This window comes from Melanotaenia boesemani, chromosome 23 (genome assembly GCF_017639745.1).
Source record: "Melanotaenia boesemani isolate fMelBoe1 chromosome 23, fMelBoe1.pri, whole genome shotgun sequence".
Lineage (NCBI taxonomy): Eukaryota > Metazoa > Chordata > Actinopteri > Atheriniformes > Melanotaeniidae > Melanotaenia > Melanotaenia boesemani.
Genome location: NC_055704.1, coordinates 10,969,860 through 10,993,488, shown reverse-complemented (window position 1 = coordinate 10,993,488; position 23,629 = coordinate 10,969,860). Strand labels below are relative to the sequence as shown.

Genomic DNA, 23,629 nt, shown 5'->3' with positions numbered 1-23,629 from the left:
TATATTGCCTTAGGTTCCTTTTTAATATCCAGTATCTGAAAAAAAAATCATGGATTTTCTTTTTTATGTTAAAAGAAGGGTTATTTTATGATCATGATGTGTCTTCTGAGTACTTTTTGTCTTTTTTTTTGCCAGATTAATTTTATAATCACAAGTAGAACTATAACTTATTGTATGTACAGGATATAATAATATAAAGATAATAGAATGTCTTCTGGAGAATTAATTACATACACTGAAATATACATCCATCATGCCCAAACTCAGCTGATCCGAGCAGAAACGAGCCTCTGCAACGTGGATATGGATGTTCATTTACGTCTTGCCTTTTTTGTTTTCTAATCAGTAGAGGATAAATAAGGCGTTGCAGGTAAGTGAAGCTGTTCATTTCTGATTCTTTTCATTACACTCTCTGCAGATTTAAGTTTGCAGAGGCTGAAAGTTATTGTCAGTCCCAGTAACTGGCTTTTTATTTAAAAATAAACATTGATTCAACTCCTTTCTTTTAAAGTTTTTGATGTCTTTGGTTGACTTCTGTACAACTGTTCTTGTGCACTGCTGTACAAAATAAATAAAGTTGTCAGGTCATGAACTTAACAGAACTCTGTATGTTGGTTTTGGATTGCAGTGGGCAGAAACAGCACTGTATATTTAATATTTTGTCTGCTGAACACAGTGACAGGTTATCATTTATCATCAATAATTTAACACAACATGTATAAAACATTTACCTCTACCATATATTGATGCTAGGAGTGATTAGCCTTGTTAGCAGCCAAAGACGAATTTGTAAATAAATGACCTTTTGAATTCAGGTAAAACAATGCACATCATGAAGAAGAAGGTCTGTTTCCTTTTCTGGGGAATCTGCCATGGATATTGCTAATTAAAAAAATTCCAGAGATGTTCACAGCTATTCTTATAGTTCCTTGCAGCAGGCCTTACTTCCCTGCAGCCAGTCTTTCTAAGCTGGCAGCATTACAGGTCTTAAAATCTCTTTTCGGTTGTTGCTGTTTGCGAGTCCTTAGGAGTTTTGTTTACAAGTTCTGGCTAACTTGTAATTGGGCGGTGGGAACTTTAATGAACCCAGAATTTAAAATGGACCTTTGTGCATGTTTCAAACCACCTCATGTAACCACCTGCACAACATCATCTGCAGATGATCCATAATGTCCTGTTTTAATAAGCCATCTATGCTGGTTTGTTTGAACACCGGAACACACGTTCTTCTCTCTGTATCTCTTTCTGTCTCTCTCTGGTCCTCCCCAATGAAACTGATGGTAGCAGGTTGTCAGGTTTTGACTGCGGCTAACCCGTTTTCTTTGCAGCTACTTTGAAGAAGTGGAACGCTCCATCAAGGAAAAGGCTGCAAGCAGAATGAGAGCGGGAACTCTCCTCTCCATCTTTTCCCAGTGTCCTGTGTCTTTTCTCTCTCTGTGTCTTTTTCTCTTTATACTTTGATGCGAGAAAGGGCCTGTTAGGGGTCCCCACTGCTTTTTGGGTATACCTTTTAACCCCAACCCTCTTACCCCCCCCTTTATCTATATAGCACCGTCCCTTTGTTCCTTCTTCCTACCACCTCCTCCTGCTTTCTGGTGAAAGTACCTGATTGCCTGTCTTGTCTGAGCATCCATGTTTAAACCAAATCAGGTGGAAATAAGGGTTACTCCTCAGAGTACCAAGAGGAAAGAGTAACTCTGGGTTTGGGGGGGTGTGGGGGTCAGGGCGCTTGTGTTAGACTCTGTGGTTAAACGGACATCTCAATTGCAGCCTGATCTTACATAAAGCTCTGACAATGCAAACCTAACCTCCCCCTCCGGTCCTCCAACTACATCCTGATTCACCAACGCCACACAAGCCCCAAACAAATGCTCTAACAAGAAAAAAATAAAATAAAAAAAATCAGCCAACACAAAGATGACTTCCATGCCTCACCCTCAATCCATCAGCGCCCATTGTCACTCAGGGTCTTGCACTGTCCACCCCTCTTTATTCTCATAACCTGACATTTCTACCGCATGTCTCGACTCACATGTCACATCATCTATTTGCCTATTTCTTTCACTAATCCCTCCGTTTGTTGTTTGTCTTGTTAACCAGCTGCATTGGAGAGCCTGCACAGCATTTGTATGGACTCTCTTTTTTTTCCTTTTCCTTTTTATTTAATTTTCTCTTGTTGAATTGAAGTATACCTGTTATTGTGGTGTTGTTTTTATTGACCCCAGCCTTTCTGTTTCCTTTCAGTGCATTGGTTTTTACCATTCTCCTCCTAGCTGTAGTAGTGTAGAGTGATTTAACCCCCCCCCCCCCCTCCTCCTCCTCCTCCTCCTTCTTGTCCTGCATAGTTTTTTAAAACAGAGCTTTTGCTATAGTCCCATAGACTCTTTAGGAATGAGTGGCTGGGACTTCTCTCTTCCCACCCCTTCTCAAACCTGACCAATGCCTCCACCCCTCTCACACACTTACATTTTTATCTCCCACACTGGCAGATTTTTTTTCACACACTCAAAAGTTCACGCAGTGGTATGCACAAGCTTTTGATTCAACAATCACACATTCACACAAGCACATTTTACCCTGTTAGCTCAGCACCAGAAAGCTTCCATTCATCCCTTAGTGTGCTTCACAGAGTCCTTCACTTTGTCCATCATCCAGAGAAAACAGAAAAAAATGGTAGCAAGGTGGGGCAGTGGGGGGAATGGAGGGGACATTAATTGTGCCCCTATCTGCTCTTCCCACCACCTCATAAGACATCAAAGGCCTGTCCTTTTGCAGCAAACGGCGTCCATTCATAGAACGATGCTCATTCAGGCCTTAATGACTAAGGCCCAGTGAAAGGCTGGCTTCCGCTCTCAGTCCCGTCATCAAACCACCATCCATAGCAGGACATGCATGCTGCACTAACAGCCATCTGACACCCTACAACCAGTGCAAACTGCCTCCATTTCTCCTCCCGTCACTCTCCCTTTACCCCCACCCCGTTGCCCACCTTTTTGGGGAATGTGGTTTTTCCAGCGTTGACTGTTAAAGCCAATTGTGATGTGTTCCATAGACAAACAGGCAACCAGCGCTGCCACCAGACTACCCACTCTTCCTTTTTACCTAAATCTCTATGCATGTCCTCTCCACACTCTCCCTTCAAAGCTCATATCTCAATGTGTGCAACTGTCCTCCCCTCATATACTCTTCCCATTTTGAGCCATAATGGGACTGACTGTCTTTTACCTTCGAACATTCGTCTTTCTTTCTGTTCCCCCCATTTGCTTTATTCTCTCTCAGTAATCTTGTCCTTTCTCAGTTCTTGGTGCTTCTTTCTCTAAGCTCATTGCTCTCTCATGCGCCATCCCTTGTGCATTTTCTTGTCATCGTCACCTAATTTGATTTGCTTGTCTCTTTGCCCACATTCGAAGCAGCTTGTCTTGGAAATGTTGGACATGTCTCCCTCCTCCTTTTCTTTTTTTCTCTTCTTTCAACGTCATTTTAATATGAGGATATTATTGCTGACACAGTGTGGCTGTTTGATATGGAAGACACAAACTCCATTGGCGACAGCAATGTCAACATCAGAATCGAAATCCAGCTTATTTTTCACCCCAACCCCGTTCCATTCCTAAAACCCCAAACCTCTATTATTTTTTATGCTTTAATCCCTGATCATTCTTCTTTCCATCCCTACCTTTTAGCCTACCTACCGCTTCATTTTGTAAGCTGCCCACAGTTTAATTTATTTTGTTTTTGTTCTTTTGATTTGCTCCAAGGGGTTTATCATTGTTTGGGGATTAACACTCTAACAGGGATTTTGGCGCCTCTTCATCGCTTCTTGCTTCTTGGCTTTGGTTTTTTTTTTTTTTTTTTTTTTTTTTGCTCAAACGCCAAGAGGGGCTGAAGGTCTGGTCATTTGGGCTTCTCATTAACCTGCTGCTCACTGTTTGTCCCCTTGTCACTTGTGTTTTAGAGAAAGATGAGGCTGCAATTGAGAGCTCTGAGTTCAATGCCACGTCAGTAGCTGATGTGGACAAGCGAGTGAAACGGCGGCTACTTATGGGTAACTCTTTTCTTCCTCTTTCTATGTGTTGCCATGCCGCTTGTGCTTGTATCCCCCAACTGTACATCTCTCCGTCCCTCCTCGTTATCCTCTCTTTCCCCCTTTTTTTTTTCTTTTTTAAACATTTTTGCAAACCTTTGGTACCCACTGTGTCCACCCCGACAGTCACAGTTCCTTAGCAACTGTATCCAAGACTGTATCTGGAAAAAGACTGAAAGAGGTCACTGTTTCCTTTTACCTAACATTGCCTACCAAACTTCTCACAGACTAAACTTTTCTGTGACTAACTGTCACTTTACATATTTTGTGTTGCATTACCCTCATTTCTGATTACTCATCAAAAACCCACATTTAATGATATATTTATCATCAGATGAGCTCATTAATACTTGATAAATCTCATTCCAATCTGGTTTTGATTTCATCGTTGGGTGTAAATGAGAAAAAATAGATCATATAGATTCTTCTGATTCTTCCATTCAATAAAAAAGTAAAAGAGCATGAATAGGTTTATGATGGGCTGAAACCTACCACCCTACTCTTGTTGCTTTTGGGCCTTTTAATGAATAAATGATCTAACTCAATCAGTCAAAGTTGTTCTTTTTCTAAAGCTGCACTTTCACAACTCTTTTTCTATTTAATTACATGTTTTTTTTTTTTATTAATTTATAAATCAAGGGTCTACAAACAGAAAGTCTACCTGGTATGCAGTCTGTAATCTATAAACCATTTTCATTTGCAAGTTTTCTTTTAGCAGGTTTGGCCGTTGTGGCTTGAAGAAAATATGGGGAAATATGTTCTTAGAGGCTATCTCCTCCATATGTGACCTCTCTGTCCTTTTCTCTCCTCCCTTGGTTAACCTTTCACCGAATAGTTTTATTTCTCCTTACTGGCCACACCCTGCTTAACCTCCTATTGTACCAGCATGTGTCCTGTCCCAGCCTGAAAGTCATGTTTGAAGGCTGCCTATTGTATTTTGTATTCACCTCACTGAAATCACACGAGCAGTTGCAATTATTTCTTTTCCCGGAAATGTGTCTCTTTTTAAATCATCCTCTCCAGTGAAGTTAGAGTTAATCATGACTGCATCTCTAGGTGGCATCGGAATGTGTTGCGAGATACATTTTGTTTCTTGTTTATGTATGGTTTTGTGAGTGCTGCGATGTACAAATGCTTTTCATCAACATATTCTTTGTTGCTCATAAAGTTGAAATATTCCAACTTTGTGGGCAGCAGCCTATAGTTCAGAAAATCTTCGTATCATTGACCAACCAAATAGGTGGTTGCCAAAACAAACAAAAAAGCAAACAAACAAAAGGAAAAAAACAAGCAGATATATAAATGCATAAAGATACAAACGCAGAACATGATTGATAAATAAGCAAACAAATAATAAAGAAAAAAGTTAGTCAGTGAATAAGAACTGAGTAAGTAAATAAATGAGTAAATGAATACTTCAAAAATAAATGCACAGATGAATAGATAAATATATAAAGAAGTATGCACAAAGTTTAATAATAAGTTCATAAATAATCCACAAAGTTGAGAAGTAAATCAATACATGACTAAAATAAATAAATCCACAACATGTGTAAATAAATACGTCCACAAAGTTTAATAGCAAGAAAGACAGAAAGAAAGAAAAAAAGAAAGAAAGAAAGAAAGAAAGAAAGAAAGAAAGAATCCTACAGATGTGCACAGACAAAACATGCTTCAGCTAAAACTGCTAAGTGTTCATTTAACCAAAAGCTCAACTCAGAAGTCAAGAATCGTTTGGTTCATTATTTGTTGGAAATTAGTTGGTATTCAGACATTTTGTGTTTTCAAGTTGTGATTGACCTGCATGCGTGCTACGTCCTAATGTGAACCCTGTCCTAACCTCTGCACTGAAATGATCTCTTAAAGATTTTAATATTTGTGCTTTTATTAGCTTTCATCATTAAACATGTGCAGCACCTAAAAGCATGGCAGAACAAACATGCTGGTGGCAGTTGAGAGGACAGAGTCTACCACTGATGCACTGGCAACACCTGAAAGCATCAGTATGTTAGATTTGACACTCTTATCCATTGGCATGCTTATTCTGACACATCGTTCCTGATTCTGCAATAGGCCACGATTACATAATGGAGATGCCACACTGATTAAGACAAATGGAGCTGCAGGGGAGACTCTAATGAAAATTTGCTGCAGGGGTGGAAACAGACTATCAACAAACGATGTGGCAAGATAGAAAGACGAACTGGGCAGAGGAGAAAAGATACCTTTCCACTGATTTTTCTCTCTTCCAGTTTCCAAACATTTGAGTTTTAGTATGTTTTCTTTTAATCTTAAGTGTAGATGTATAGCCCTACATTGCTGAAATGTTTGACAGGTGTACTATCTACTTCAAGGTAGCATTTACATGAAACCATTTACATTATATCATATCATACACATTTTTCTTTCATGAGACAGCTAAACATCACGGCCATTCAAGTGACCTTACTTTTTTTTTTACATCATTGGTAAATAAATGGAAGAGAAAAGAAGAAAACTGTTTGGTGTTTGCGTGAAATCCAGCTGATGAAGTGTAGTGGTATAGGCCAGGAACACACAGCTGGATTTAAATCCATATATTTCAGGAAAAGTGAAGAAGTGAGCATAAAACCAAAAACTAAGCATCATCTAGCTGTATTTTAATGATACTGAGCTCAGAATGCGTTAAACGCAAATATCTAAAGTGTCATCATTTTAAAACTTCTTTATCGGGGATGAGCTGGTCATCTTGCGTAGTGGGCATTTTCCCAGTGGGCTGACAGGGTTTATTTATTGGTCTGACTGATTCATAAAATTCAGTATATTGGTGGCCCGACTAACACTGAGTCAGCCGTTAAAATTTGTTAACGCCACCTATTTCAATGCCAGTCCCTGTGCCTGAGTATTTTTTTTCCCTCTTGATCTGCAGCCCCTTGGTTCCTTGGTTCTGTTCTTAACTGACACCAGGATGAACTGATCAGATACTCTGAACTGGTTTTTGGCTCTGTGCCAGTGGATGCAGCGACCTGTCAGGACCGAGAAGAGAAAAAGGAGAGGAAGCACAGAGAAAATGTATGATTAAAAAAAAACCCAAAAAAGATGCTGCCAATTGTTCAAAGATGATTGATATGTTTGCCACAGCAGGACCTTTATCAGCTGTTGTGGATGACGATGATGTTGATGATGGTAGATAGTAAGCTGCATTGCTTTCATATCACTGAGGTTCTGTTCTGAGAAAGAAGACCAATTAAACCCAGTTAGTCTGATCCATACAAGCCAGTTAGCAGTGAACTCGCTAGCTGTTTACAAAGTTATGATGAAGTGATGAAAACACGTCTATAAAACAACTGTTTTAATAACACGTTAGTTTGTCCTGTTACATTTATGAAATAGTTGTTGGTGTCAGACCTTCCAGCTGGTGAACAGCTGGTTAACTGGTTGTGTTTACTGGTTAAAACAACTGATATTGAATTGAGTTATTTTATGTCTTCCTGAACTAAATCATTCATCAACATTAACAGTGAGTCAGCAGTTTTCTGTTATTAGTTGTGGGCTGATAGTCGGATACTTTTGATGAACTAATATTCATTAGTGCTGGAGTATGTGTTTTTGATTAACAACTTACACTTTTTAAAAAGTATTTAATGTTCTAACTGATTCCTGCTAACTCATTGCATGGTTTTAGTGTCTCTAGTTCCATAGTTGATATTCACTTTTGGGGGAATGCAAAAATTAGTGGTGTGCATGATCATATGAGGGGCAGACTGGGTCAAAATGCTAAGGCCGATTTTTTGTCCCAATCCATGCACGGTCTTTATAGATTTGATATGTTTGCTGTTGTTCTGTGTTCAGCTGTTCATTTCAGGTTTGATTAAAATGTTAAACATCAGTTACTGTGGGGTTCGTTTTGCAACAGCATAAAAAAATAGGATAAAAAAATACTTAATGAAATCTGTTTTTTAACACAACAATCATTTATAATTGGAAAATTAGGCTAAAATAGAAGCTCCAAGTGATTCTATTATTTTTAGATGCTTTAGCTTACTTGGTGTGGTCTATGAGCTACTGTCTGAACAAAGTAAAGCTGAATGAGGAGAGAAATTTAAATGAAGTAAGTTGTGTAAAAGGAAAAACAGAAATATAGCTGTGGTTGGATGGTAAAAATAACCAGGCTGGTTAGTAACTGGTTAGTAAGTTATTTTGTTCCTTACTGGAGTGTGCTGATAAAATGTTCGGCATTAAATAAAAAAATTAATTGCATGTTACTATTATTATTATATTATATAATCTGGATCAATACTTTTCTCTTCTTACGACTCTTTTTCTATGACATACTGTAACTGTTATCGATGCAGCTTGAACTTTATTTGACCCTAACTTTCCAGCCTCTTCTTAACCTGAATAATACTGTTGGCAGTTCTTTCCTCTGCCTCTCATGACTGTTTTATGACATCATTTAATGAATAGCCTTTTACCCTAGTAGTTATAGTTTCAGCATAAAGAGGCTTTGCTTTCTAACGTTTGAACTCTGCAATCTATACTCACTCAGTCCAGAAATGTTGTTGGCAATAGACAGGAATCAGGGTCTCTCTTTTCCCATCTTCAGATCTGTACTTCTCCAGCACCTTGGACCACTTTGATCAACTTTTCAGCCGAACTTGACCAAAAGCTAAACAGAAAATGTCAATAACACGCATTGACAACTGGAGATTGTTCCTTCCAAGATTACAGGTATTTACAAATGCAGTAGTCTCCGTTCCAGCTGACGCTAGAAATCTACTATTTTGTATATTGCCGACCACATACTGGCAAAATACATCAGATAAGTTTCTACTAGAATATACACAGCTGACAATACCCCTTGCAAGCCAAACACAAAACTATTGCAAAAGTTGCAATGGCTCTGCTCTTTAGTCCTTTTAGTGGAAACTTTTGGCAACCATCAAGAATCAACTATACTTTTAATTGAATCTTCATGTCATAGAAATATGAAAACATTATTTTATACATATTTTTTGAAGAATATATAATAATAAATTAGAAATCAGAAAACACACCCAGATAATGTAGATAAAGGACTAAATTATTCCTGCACATGTTCGTACGTTTAATCTCATCTTTTTGAGAGAAAGGTATAACATAAGTTGATATTAATACAGCTGGCTTTAAAATGAAAAAAACAAAAACAAAAACAAAACAAAACAAAACAAACAAACAAACAAAAAACAACAACACACATTTCTCATTTCCATATCTTCCTGTTTTTTTCTTTTTTTTTTTTAGATGTGACTGAACATGTTTGAAATTGCAACTTAAAACGAGCCTGTTAAAACTGCATGTTCATTTGTTGTCGTGTAAAATATTAAAGTTCTGATTTAAGAACAACAGTGTCACTGTAAGGTCAAGAATATGCTTTTTAACCTTGCATTTGCAAAGGGAACTGACTCCATTGTGAGCATCGGTGTTCACCTACTTCCAAAAGGAGGCACATTAGAGAGCTCAAACTGGATAGAGTTACAGGATTTGTAGGGTACAAACAAAACTATAAACATGGTGATAATAGAGGAAATTAGCATTTGGTTAATTTTGAGATCACAACAGAAAAAAAATGTCATGAGTAGTCTCGTAGACGGTATTTAGGACCTGTAAACCGAGCACATATGTCTCTCTCCTTTTGACATCAGATCATAAAATTGATCATTTGCCAGCTATTGTTTCATTGTGCTATGATGCATCATAAAGATGTGGGTAATTTTGGACTTGTTAAATACATCTTTCTTTATTCTTAGTCAACTCCATGACTGTTTATTTGGTCAAATTGGTCCCTTTGCTACTCCTACTGACCACCTGCATATTGCAGCTTGCAAACAAATAGAGTTAATTTATGAGGATGTGCACGAATAATGGTTTAAACAAAAAGCATTAAGCAGCCAAGGAATACTTGCGCATGCATGATTAAAAGCAAATAAATTCTTGGTCTAGGATATCTGTGTAGTGAAATTGGCTGTACTAACATGTACGATTGTCTTCTACAGAAGAAGTTAAAGAATGTCTTTGACATTTTCCCACACTGTCCACACCGTTTTGTTATTCGGTATAAATCAGTGGAACTCTAGATGCTTGATTCAGCTATGGAGACACTTAACAAGGTGACCACCATTTACATAACAGTTAAATTCGAACCCATCTAAAGACTTTATTAGCTTTCTATGAATAATTAATTATCATAGTAAGATGGCTTCCTCCACAGTTAATTTCCCACAACTGCTATGTTATCTATGTAGCTATTAGTTTGGCATTTAATTAAATGTTTTATTTAGCAAGAGTTTTCTCATATTATGAAATTAAATAACATTTGCAGTTAGTTGTAAGCAACACATATTCAATCTAATAGTAATTAAAAATTTTAAGCACTTTGTAGTATTAAAGTAAAGGAACTATGAGCTGGTTCAGACAGTAAATTTTAGCTGTGCTGCTGCTTCTCCAGTGAGCTGCCTAACATCCGTCTGGGTCCAGTCTCATTATCTGCCTGGTTCCTGCTCCTGTCTGCTCTACCCTGCACACTGCCTTTTAAAACAACTTCACCTCCCCGGCATCAGTGTTGCCTAAAATGTTAACCCTTTAAAGTGTGACCCAGGAAAAATTGGGGAGAGAATTCTGTATTTTTTAATGTGATGTCTTTATTTAGCTCTTCAACAAAATGTAAAAAATAAATAAAAAAAAATCAAAATTATTTTGGTATATTTGCTGTTTATTATTGTGTAATATATATCATTTAATGGGATTCATCATGTTTAGATAAATGTTTTCTGATTTTAACGTACCCACCGTTTCTCCTCTATGTGAACTCGCCTGCTATCACGGCTGACTGCTGCTGCTAGTGGAGATTAAGAAAGTTTCTGACATTTGGCTCCTCCTCCTCTTCAAATGTCCTTTTCTTTTCTTCTTGGACAAGCAGGCACAGTCAGACCACTTTACGACCCACGTCATCGGGAATGGTGCTCCTCCTCCTGTGGGCCAGACTGGGCCTGGGATACGTCCAGCATTGATTGGCTGTAGAGCCACATGGGCTGGATGCTGTGTGCAGCTGCAGGATCTGTATGGTGTTTGTTGAAGACGTAACTCAGCTATAAAATGAAAGCATCCAATTTATCATACATAACAGGATTTTTTTTATTATTTATGGTACATTCTACAAAGGGCAGAATTATCAAAGAAATACCGTCATTATTTTGTCTGGCAACACTGCCCGGCATCTTCCTGGAGGCTCTAGGACCAAAGTTTATTCCTCACTCTGATAACAAATTAAGAAAACATGTTTCTCAAAAGGATTTTTGAACATTTTACATGTCCATACTCATTGCTGATTTCACTTGATGAGGTTGTCAACCCTAAAAATGTCAAAAAAAAATGGAGGAGGTACAGTGCATAGGGTAAAAACACTGGCCAAATGCTAACATATCTTTTCGTTTTGTTTTCTACAGTACAGTTGATGCAGAGGACAAATATGATGTTGTCCTGTGTGTTTTAGTTGTTGGCAGAGTTCCCACAGCTAGCTGGCAAGCTATGCTAGCTCATTCAGCTAGCTCTATTTCTTTTGCCCCCACAAAAAATAAGAAACAGCACATTTGTGAATCTTATTTGTATTATTATCTATTTTTATTTCCAGCTTTAAGGATGGCCAAAATGCATAAATCCTACCTTACACAACTTTGCCATCTCTGTATTATTTGAATAAAAAAATCAAGGCTACCGTCAACTTTTCACCAGCCCAGTCACCATTTTTCAGTATTGAAAAGTTTAGTGGCATAAAAAATGATCATAATTTCTCTTTTGAAGAAGTCATTTTAAAAAATATGATAAAACACAACACAACTAGATATCAGTTAAACAGCAAAACGCTGTTTTTATTCAGAAGCATTCATTAATAATCCAGATCTCACCAAAGAGAAGCTACATAAAGAAATACACCCCACTACAAACTCATTCTTGTACAAAACCAGACTATGAAGGAAATATGGTGTTCTAGAGGCTTGGAAAAGAGGGCTGAGGATGGTATGAGGGGTTAGTCCAGCACATCAATCAGGCCAGGCGGTTTGTCTCTGTTCCTGTGCTCAGCCCTGGCCCTCGGGCATGACTGGGCGTGGCCTAAAGAGAGGGGCTCTGCAGGACTGAGCTCACCTCAGCTAATGATAGGGCCCACTGTACTTGGTATAAATCACTGTGACCCATAAACACCACCTCCACACATTCATTAAGTCTGCACATTCACCTTTACACTCACGCAAAAAGTCTTATTGATTGTGTGCACCTGTGTGAGCACGTACAACTAAACACAATGCTTATTCTAACACACCTGACAGAGTCCTGAGCTGGGAGGTGGAGAGGTGACAGGGGTCTGTTGTTACCCTGCAGCACTTATCAGTCAGACTGCCTGAATAATGGAACGCTCCCCTTGTAGACCTGATACTGGATGGACATGAAAAGGATTGCAAATGTGTAAACACAGTGAGAGACAAATGCAGGCTGGAGAGCAGAGATTAAGGGAAAGAACAGTGACACAGATGTTATTTAGAGTTGCATGGGGAAACACAAACAAATCTTTAAATACCTCCCTGTTTCTTAATAGAGAGCATCCACCATCTTGGCTCAGATTTCCTTTGTGATGCTACATTCTGAAATGGTATTATGCCACCTCAAAGTTCTCTAAATACAGATGTGTTTTCCAGTTTAGTCACGAGTACTTCTGGTATTTTAACTAAATAAAGCCATGCATCCTTTATTGTCCTGCAAAAAGCCCTTTGAATTCCTAAATGTTACTTCAGGAATTAGATTTAGAAAATAGTGACACTTTTTTTTTTTTTTTAAATATATTGAACGTGACAAATCCAAACTTTTGCAGAACTGGAAACTTCTCTTGAATGAACGAGGTCAAAACCACCAAAAACAGAGCAGTAACTAAGAGAAACGACTAAGGTGCAGCTTTAATTAATCTGTTTCAATAAATATAAGTAAATGTCAAATTTCAGCATTCTCAGCACTTCTCGAAGCCCGTTGGGCAAGGCTGTGCAGTGCTTTGCTAAAAGCAACAGTAGCTTAGCAGGTGAGCTAGAGTTACCATGAGCTTGTGTTTGTTTTAGGATCAGCTTAAGCAATATTCACAAGTCCCAGCAAACCTTATCTGTACCACGTACCCAAGAACATTTTTCAGGAGGAAAATATACACCCCGGCTCTGCAGAGTGTGTTCTAGACTTTCACAACTCAATGTACTAACTTTATTTTTCCATCTACTCACCTTAGCTTTACCTTTTTTTTTATTTGGGTTAACTGATTTCTTGACACTTTTGGAAACAGGACCAACCTTTGGGCCAAAGATTTCTCCACCCTACGTTGTCAGCACAATGTCGTGTCTTGTTATAATAATACACTGTCTATGATAACTCCTGATCTGACTTTCTGTGTATGGACATTGTGTTTATCTCTATGAAATATATAAAATGTCTCTATTCATCAGAATTGGGACGTTTTGACATAATTTCTTCATCTGTGCTTTGACAAAGCTACATGAGAAACCCCAAGAATACATTGTACCCCACTGTGCCGTCTGTGTATTCTAATACAACATGAAGCTTTGTTTCAACCCATGTCACCTCCAGTATCTGTAGTTTCATGGTGTTTTTTTTTCTTTCTTTTTCTAAGCTTTGCCCAAATGTGAACAACTTCTTTTCTCTCTTTGTCAATTTTTCCTACCATGTGTAGAGACCTGCGCCGTCAACAATGGCGGCTGCGACAGGACATGTAAGGACACGGCCACAGGGGTGCGCTGCAGCTGCCCTGTGGGATTCACGCTGCAGCCTGACGGCAAAACCTGCAAAGGTTAGTGAAGACATAAAAGTGTGTGTGCATACATGTGTGTAAGGGTCAGTGGTGCCTGGCTACTATTGACTGAGCGCTCTGTGTGTGCAGAAGAGGTTCAGTTCACTTTCAGAATGCTATGACTGGCATCTGAGTGATGTAGAGCCAAAGCCTGAGCCCACCATCCGCCTAACTTTCAACTGCACTGGGCGCCTGTTGCGGTCACTTGGCATTGGTGCTTCTTGTTGTTGTTGTATTTCCAGTTGAGCATTTCTCCATTTCCGACAGCCCAGCAGTGACGTCAATGACGATGGTCCGTGGAGAAGATGCCGTAGCGTGGGCCTTAACGTCCCAAACAAATTGCTAAAGCATTTTGCCGTTTCTCTAAACAAACATTTGAAAGAAATGAAAGAGACTAACCTGTGGGTTTAAAGCTGAGTCACACACTGGTCTTTATAGAGGCTTTCTTCTGCTGAGAGCTGGACAAAGCAGCAGGCTGAGCTGTGAGGAGGCTTTCTGTTTCCAAGCTTGGGGGCATTTAGTCTCCAGCTCAGAGACAGTGTTGTTTAGAACTGTTTGAAAATTATTGCTTTGGTGCATATTTAAAAGAAAAGGGTGCTACTTATTGTTTTTTTTTAAACATACGCATAAGAGGACATGGATAAACAACTTAACAAAGAGAGCCTTGGCAAAACTATTGAACACAAGTGCTGATAAAGACACTGATATGCATACACAAGTTTTCCATGGGATGTGGTGTATATGGGGGCTGTGGCGGCTTTGTGTACAGCTCTGTTTGGACATGAAAACAAATAGTGAGGGAAATATTCTAACTTTTAATGCCATTGGTGTACTGAAGGATGGACTCAAATGCAAATTAACAGTCAAGAGGCAGACAGGTGAAAGAAGATACTTGACTTAAAATAGTCAAAAGCACTGCATTGGCATTACTGAACAATGACATGGTCATCACTAAAATAAGGAAATCAGGGTGTGTCTATACAAATACAAACAGGGAATGTGTGGTGGTTGGCTAACTGAATCCAGAAGACCAGAGGTAAGGCTATGTCTATGGCCCTGAAGCAGGTGTTGAAGCTGACAAAATACTTTATTAATCCCAGAGAGAAGTTGGAAATTGTATTATAATGTTTTGACCACTGTTTAAAGTTGGTCTTGCGGTGTCATGCTTTCTGTGGCACCGAATTGTGATGTCCATCTCCTGTCAATGATTCAAGTTGTATAAAATGCAGCATGACCCTTAAGTCTGAGGTAGCTTTAAAAAATATTGTATTTGCATCCGATTTAGTACCACATATGAAAGTGGGCTGGGTCTGATTTGTGCTGTTCAGATTGTCATAATAATATCAGATACGGGTCACATGTGGGCAAAAGTGTTGGATTTAGGCCACTTTTGCCTAAGGCCCCGTACATATGAAGATTGTTGCATGTATTTCTTGGTTATCCACATGCACATGAAGTTTTTTTTTAATCTGAATATTCTGAGAAATAGCTTTGTCATTTTTTTTTTTTTTTTTTTAATGAATCCAGCTGTTATGTTTGTGTGTGAACTGGAAAATCAAGGTTTTTGGCTTGTGAAGTTTTATTTAGTATCACTGTCTTCCTGCTTTAAAGTCAGAATGTGCAGCAACCTCCCCCTTCTTCTTTTTTTTTTCCTTTTTTTAGCACAGATGCTAACCTTGCTAACATGACTTTGTCCATGATTGTAAATGTAACAAACCACATTTTATTAAGGAATGGACCATTTCATAAAATAACACTCCAGTGAAACAGCATTGCAGGTTTTGGACCAGACTCAGTCAGACATAGAGTTGATGAACAACTTAGAAAGATGATTTTTGCTAAAGAGAATTGTCATATGTTCGGAACATTGCTGTTGATTGAGCTGCTTGGCCTGCACTTCAGATGGGAGGAAATTGTTATGAGAGCTCCTGTTAGTCTTATCTTGAAGGTTTTTTATGCACACTGTACTACTAAGCTTCAATTTTGTCTGTGCATTTTTAATGTGGATGGAGATTATTTTTGTAAATGTTACTGTGCAGATGTAGTTTTGTTTAGGAGTGAAAACTCCTATATCATTCTTAGAGTGACTCAGACAGCACAAGGAACAGACAAGAACAGAAAGCCTAACATAAATCTAACCAAATCTAACACAGAAAACATCAAGTCATGGGTTTGTTTAATTTTTTTGTTGTTAGTAATGTAAGAAACACTGATCTTATAGGGCTGGGCATGCTTTGGTTGCATGCAGTCGTCCATATGGTGACGATGAACTGCAGAAGGAAGTCTCAGTCTAGATGTTCATCTTCCATTATGTGCACATAATTTCTAAGCAGCCTACACTTTACACCTTGAAATTAAATGGTTTTTGCCTCTACGGGCTAATAGTTATCTTATGACAGCAGGTGCAGAAGTGTACAAAATGTAAAATGATCTAGACATTTTTATACCCAAGTTCAGTTATTAGTAGATGGTAGCATCCTCCCCCCCCTCCATATTTCATTGATATCACTTCTTCCATGCAGAAATGATCTCTTAATACTCTAAATCAGCGCTTTATTTTGTATATATATTTTTTAAAACTGTCTCAACTGCCTCTTTTTTGTTGGACGAAGAAGCAAATACAGTAACTATTGCAACCAATACAATTTGAGCTGTTATGATTATAATATGATTACATTGTTGTGCAAAGGTTGGTGTATTATATTTTTGTGTGAGTCATGTTTGATGGGTAGATCAATATGTGGTTCCACACTTTTTTTTTTTCTTTTTTTTTGGTTGACATTTGAAACTGTTTGTCTGCTCATCTTTTTAGCTTAGATGGTGAAAGGAAGTTACACTTCTCTGCACAACCAAATCTAAAATGCCACAGCCATAATCATGGTGATATACAGGAGTTGTCATAGCAACGGGGCATGTCGGTCATGTAATTTCTGGATTGCCTTTTGCCTATCAGAATCTGAGTGCCACGTGTGATGCGAGTGTACTTTTACAGATTTTATAATCCATGTACGTGTGTGTGTGTGTTCCTCAGCATGTGTGTTTGCAAAATGAGTGTCAGGCAGTCTGAGAATGTGGCATGTAGGTGTGTGAAATCTTGGAGCCGGAGCTGTCTCAGGGCTGCCAGGCAGACGACGCGTCGGCAAACTTTGAGATGTTTGAACAGTGAGGCCCACGCTGGCCCCTGTCCCTCGATCTCTCCCACTCTCCCTCCTCTGACCTGTAACCACAGTCATACAGACAGCACCATCCAGCTGCAGATGTAGTAAATACAACCCCCTGGCAAAAATAACGGAACGCCAGTCTTGGTGGATGTTTATTCAGCTGGTTTATTTAATTTTTTATTTAATAAAAAAAAAAAAAAAAGATCCACAAATCACTCAAATGAAACAGAACTATTTAACAGTCAAACATTCTGGCTTCATAAAACATGCCTTTAGAAAAACTGATTAAAATCATGAGAAGTCACAAGTTTTACAACTTAAAACTAGATTTTTCTCAACCAGGCTCCATCTTTCTTGTTTAGCAGCTCACAGATCAGTTTTGCTGGTTGGAACCATTTTTTTCTATTTCCACCATAAATTTGTACTCAGATAGAGCTACATAGTTTCCTGATCATGTATTGAACTCCTTCTTTAATAATGAAAAAAGTTAATGCTGATTGCTTTGTAGCATGATATATAATTATCCTGAGAAGTACCCTCAGCATCACCAGACGTTTGGGCTGAATCCGGGCTACTTATGGCACCATGGCTCAGTTATGGCACTGGCAAGTATTGTGAAGACCAGGAGTAGATGTCAGTTGCCACCCTGTTAGATGAATTATAGCAAGTCTCCTGTCGGCTATGTGGTCCAGATGTCAGTTGTTGGCCTGGACATGGATTAGGACTTGTATTTTGTGGGCCAGAAGTGGTCCAAATATGGGACATAACGATTTCTTTGTGGGCCACATATGGTGGTGATGTGGCTAAGTGTTGGCAGCCAAACTCAAATTTAGTCAACACTGTAGTCAAACCTATGTTAAGCTATGTTCCAACCAAATGGTTTCCTCTTTTATTTAGTCTGTTTAGTTAATTTTTGTTTACCTATATCTTTCTCCTTTAAAACATTTCAATTTGTTTTGTTCTTGCCCAAAATTTTAGACTCAGATGACTGGGAGCTTTTTAAAAGTTTTAAGGTCCTTTCCAGTTTCCACTGACAGCTTTCTTGTTGAAGCATTTTCGTCATTCAGCCATCTGCAACTTCTTAAGATCCACAAGTGATCTCTTTTAACTGTAGGTTCATTTACACATTAAAAACTCCTGTACAGGTATTTATCTTACTAATTTAAAATTACTCCAGAATTTCTTCCACTAAAAAGGGCCAAAAAATTACAGCGATTCTATAAATGTTTTGAGGTCTGTGTTAAAAAAGCCAGAATATTCAGCTGTTGGCTAAAATAATTGAGTGATTTGTTTATTTTATTGTAAATTATCTTACTCCACTCAGAAGTTAGGACAGAAGCATGTTTTCCTCTGCATTAAATCTTCAAAGCTGTTTTCATTCAGTCTCAGGCCAGAAACCACTTTAGATGCCTGAGACTTCTGAGGCATCAGGGTCCAGTTAATGAGAAACTATAATGCAACCGAGACCAACAAAACCACTTTGGCTTGGTAGCAACATAATAGAGGAAGGTGACTAATATCAACCCAGTATCCAGAAATGTGACCTAAAAATGAACTACACAAAGACTAATGGGGGAAAATCTGGTCTGTTAACAGAGGTAGCACCCCACTATGGATTAAACCATTTAATCCAGTTTATTTATATTACTCTATTATGCTCATATCAGGCTACTTTATTTTAATATGTGAGTCCACAAGGGCAGGAATTAATCCACCATTTTTCACAAACCACTTTATTAAATATCGATCCTTTCTGTAGGCCCTCAGATCAGCCTCTGACAGGAAACAAGCAGAATGAGAGACTTCCGCCCTGAGCCCCGCCTCCCCCTGATGCAGGCTGACTCTGATTGGTCAACTGCTGTGAGTAGTTGTCGGCAGTGCGCACATCAGCTGTTTTCGTCATAGAAACACAGGCAGAACTCGAAAAGTCGAAATAGCATGAAAGGGCTCTTTAATATTATTTAACTGTCTGTCATAATATATAGTAAATTATTTGATTTGTCATGTTGATTTATTACATCTTTCAAGTACATGTCTTTAGTTCCATTTCTGTAAATGCCCAAACTTTTCTGAAATCAATTTGTATCAGTTTGATCCATCCTTCGACCTTACCTCTTACCTCACCTAACTTCCATCTTTGCTCCAACTATAATTACAAGGAGGCTCTCTTACTTCACCATAAGCTTGTGTTGAGGCATTTGCTTAAAGTGCTGATGTTTTTATTGTTGGATTTGCTGCATGGACTGGAAATAAAAATTATTTGGCAGCCTCTCTAATAAAAGCAACTGATTAAATATTACGCAAAAACTACGTCTTTTTGCTGGAAGAACATGTCCTCTCAGTTATCAAGCTCAAGCCCAGCAGCTTGTATGAACACCTCCACTCTGTCTTTTTTTTTATGTAATTTGTGGTCTTAACAGAACCTGGCATTTATGTTGGTGGAAAAATGAAAAGTTTCCCTCTGTTTTTTAGGCCAGAGTTGAGTGGGGAAGATGGATTGGGGTGCAGGCTAGCTGTCCCACGCCCACATAATTTGGCTGTGTATTACCCCCAGGCTTCATAAATCTAGTACTGAGGGAAGCTTAGAGACACCATGCAAGTAGCACACATCTACCTGTGCACAATGCTGAAGAAGCACACTATGCAAAAATGAAGCTCAATAAAATCCCATGTGATGACATGCAGAACTCTTAAGTGCTATATAGTTTTTAATATTGTGTTAAATCAAAACTATGTAGAGAAAAAAAATACAGTTTCAGTTTTGAACGAGGCCTTTTTGTAACTTTTAAATTAGCCTGCTAGTGAGGCAGTGATCAAAGGGCAAACAGTGGGTATTAACTCAAAGGTTGATAGACCTGGCCATAAGCACATTTCTTCATGTATCCCCTACCTTTGAAGCTTCTGAGTCACATTAAAGGTTCAGCTCACATTGATTCATATTTCTTTATGTAATTGTGTCCACCATCTGTCCTATTTTATATCAGCTTCACCTATAAAAACAACCAATATCACATTTGTTGCTGTCCTTTTATCATAAGTTAGATTTTCTGTTCTGTCCTTGTGGATTGTAGTAGGAACCAGTTTGCAGAACTTGTTGTCAAGGGAGCCATGGATGTACGGACCCAAGTGTAGGCTGATGAGGCAGACCGTGCAGTTAAAGGTTTTACTTAAGTAGAACTTAACTTACAGAACATAAAATTTGGACGGCAAAACTCTCTGACATGGCAAGAGATGCAGAAAGCAAAGAGAAAGCTATGAACTGGCAAGGAGGATAAACAAGGCACAGGTGAGGTGAATGAGCTAATCAGACCAGGTGAACTAATGAGCAGAAACTAAAAAACACAGAACCAAACATGACCCTAAATACAAGAAACCAAGATCAACCAAACACACAACAAAAACCAAACACATGAAACAAGAACATAAACCGTGAATCGTGACAACTTGTGTTGTCTTTTTAAATTATGAGAAAATAACAAGAACAGTGAAAACCCAGATTCATTTTTAAAGGGTGACTGTGAAATGCCACCAACAGAGCAAACAAACTCAGCAGTGCAGCAGAGGTCACATGAATGTGATGCTGTTACACTCAATGTTAGGCAGACCTGATGCTTGGGATTGTTGATGATAATCCCAATATCACACTTTATTACTCCCGCAATTTGATTGGCTGGCACTTTTGAAAAAAAATTCTTTTCTCAACTTTATACAAGATAATTTCATATTTGCTTTCTGAACTAATCTAGCGACTCCTTCACTCCATCAACTGGGGTTTTTTCACCTAACCTTTATTTAAATATTCTATGCATATAGAAAGTTAGAGGAAATGAAAAATAGAATCCAACAGTTCTCCAGTGGACTAGAAAAAAGTGTTGTGGTAGGGTCTGATAATGGTCCCAATTCTGTTCATGGCATTTGTGAGCACTGATGTTCATATATTTGTCTTTGTGAAAGAAAAGCCTTTTCCACCCATTTTACACAAATTTGGATGAACTTTTTTAAACTTCTGACCCAGTTCAAATAAGTTTGCACTTTGGTCTTTTCGTTGCTGACCGGAGTATTTACAGAATTTGTTAGTTCGTACAACGTTAACCCTGAAAAGCATAAAGAGTTATGATGCTCAGAGTGAACTAATCAATACGTTGTGCTGGTCTCTGTTTGTATGTGTGGTATAACTTCAGTGGTGCTTGTAATCACAGTTGTGTTAGCAGTGTTTTATAGTGCATATACAGAGCTATAATTTCTCACATTTAGCACTTTATGAGACATAGTGGTTTGTGGCAAAGTAAGTGCCACCCTCAGAGGTGGTCTCATCTAATGTGCCACTGAAATGCTTTATAGTGACAGACAGCTCTCTAACATTTTCTCTGTCTATCTGTGTTCATTTACTTCACTAAAAACCAATGGGATGTGCCCTGTCGTGCCTGTCTATCATAATCATTTCAATATAAACTATGCAGGGCATGTTAAAAACCCACCAGTGTGATAAACGCCCTTTCATCTGCGCTGACAGACAAGGCAGTTCAGCCTCTCATGATGACAGACGCACCAACCCGAGGAGGCGTTTCATTACGGGTTTTCATGCTGACAACTAGGTGAAAGAGAGACTAGAGACATTTTCTTAACAGTTTCCAGATGTTTGATGAGGAGGTGCACATTGGAGGTTAGATCTTACTGTAGGATATATGTATGCCTCTGTTTCTATGAGGTAATTAACACTATATCACTCACATATTACTCTGCATTTTCTGCTCTTACAAGCTTCTGGTAGATTAGATCAGCGTGCATCTGGTCCCATGTGCTTCTGTGGATAGCGTGTGGTCGGGCTACTGTACAGTATACGGCTTGTATTGGCACCTGAGACATGTCCTTACTGGCCTGCATTCCTTATCTACCTGCAAAGATCTGAAAATGCACAGTCATTCAAGTACAAGTAAACATAATCGGATCAAACGGACAAGAGCAATTCTACCAGATACTAACAGGCACTTAAAAAAAAGAGAAATCATACAGTAGATTGGTTGAATGTGTTGGTTGCAGCGTGCCTTAAGAAGTTGTGATAGGACAACAATGAGCTGTAAACGTAAGTAGTACAGGAAACTGAAAGTAGGCTTTTCAACTAAGTAGACTTATTGACAACAGGCCAATAACATGGTTAGGCATACAAAGAGCACCTTAGAGAGGAAGAGTTTCAGAAATAAAGATGGGCATAGGTTCAACCTGCAAAAAGCTGCATTTAGAAAATGTTTAATCTTCCTTCATCTACAGTACAAAATATATAAAAATTCTCAGAATGTGAAGACATCTCTGTGTGCGAGGGCCAGACCTGAAAATCAGTATTGGATGTTGGAGGTCTTTAGGCATTCAGCCAGCACAGCATTAAAGACAGGTATACTTCTATAATAGAAATGAATTTCCAGAAATGAATACCTTTAAACATAGTTCATTTTGTACTCTCCACAAATACAGGTTAAAGCTCTGTCATGGAAAGAAGAAGCCATATGTGAACATTGTCTAGAAAGACTGCTGCTTTCTTTGAAGGTATGGGGGTGCATTACTGCCTGTGGAATTGCACATCTGGAAAGGTTCCATCAAAACTTAAAGGTATATATACCGGTTTTAGAGCATCATATGCTCCCATTTAGACACAATCTTTATTAGGGAAGGTCTTGCTTACTTCAGCAAGAAAGTACTAAGCAGCATTCAGCATTTGTTACAGCAGAATGGCTTCATAGAAGAATCTAAGTGCCGGACTGATGTGCTTAAAGTCCAGAAAATTCCTCTACATAATTTATATGTGAAAATGACATCACAAAACACAAAATATACCATAAGACCCAGAGCTGTTGAGTATAGAATCTATTATCAGCATTTCAAGAAAGCCACAATCTAAACAAAATACTTTAACCAATTAAATTTAGTTACCTATCTGTGTTTTACTTAACCACTTTGTAAGTCTGAAATGCAAATCAACCATTTCCTGCAGTTTTCAACAGAACACATCCTCAAACATTTTGAGTTCCCTTTGAATGTTATTCAGTCAGTTATCACACTGAGCCTACATTAACAAATACATCCATGGATATAAATTTTAATTTCTATAAATAAAGGGTTGTGTATTGGCATAATTTTCCCTTGTGTTGTTTAAGTAAAGGGTCGCAAATTAGTAAGGCAAACAAATACTGTTCTTCAGGCATGATAATCCAATCATAACTTTTTATTCATTGTTACCTTACATGACTCCAGCATGGCCGGCAGTCATTGCTCCAGCCAAGTCACTTGCTGTTTTATTGTTGTATAAAACTGAAAGTTTTCCTTAGCCCACATGTGCCCATGGAGTGTTTGTTGTTATGCTGGGGACGTTTAATACCTGAATAAATACACGCTGCCTCCTAGCCTCATGTCTGTCTTCTCCATTGGTGAAGAAAGTCAATGGTCTCCAAGAAAACTAGCCCCTGTCTTCCACCCGTAATTATTTGTGTAGTTTCGGGTTTCTGCTAATCTATTCCGTTTAATTGCTTTTTACTG

The 23,629-nt window shown here is 38.4% G+C and overlaps 1 protein-coding gene across 3 annotated transcripts in view; it reads left to right on the top strand.

The window, feature by feature from the left end:
- The window catches only part of scube1 (signal peptide, CUB domain, EGF-like 1), a 109,116-nt gene that overhangs the window by 57,231 nt on the left and 28,256 nt on the right, over nt 1-23,629 (top strand). For 2 of the 3 annotated variants that reach the window (XM_041977652.1, XM_041977651.1), the window contains exons 7-8: nt 3,956-4,045; nt 13,824-13,940. In XM_041977652.1, the coding sequence (XP_041833586.1) occupies nt 3,956-4,045; nt 13,824-13,940 (207 nt within the window). The remainder of the gene's footprint in view (nt 1-3,955; nt 4,046-13,823; nt 13,941-23,629) is intronic. The other variant, XM_041977654.1, reaches the window with a different exon arrangement.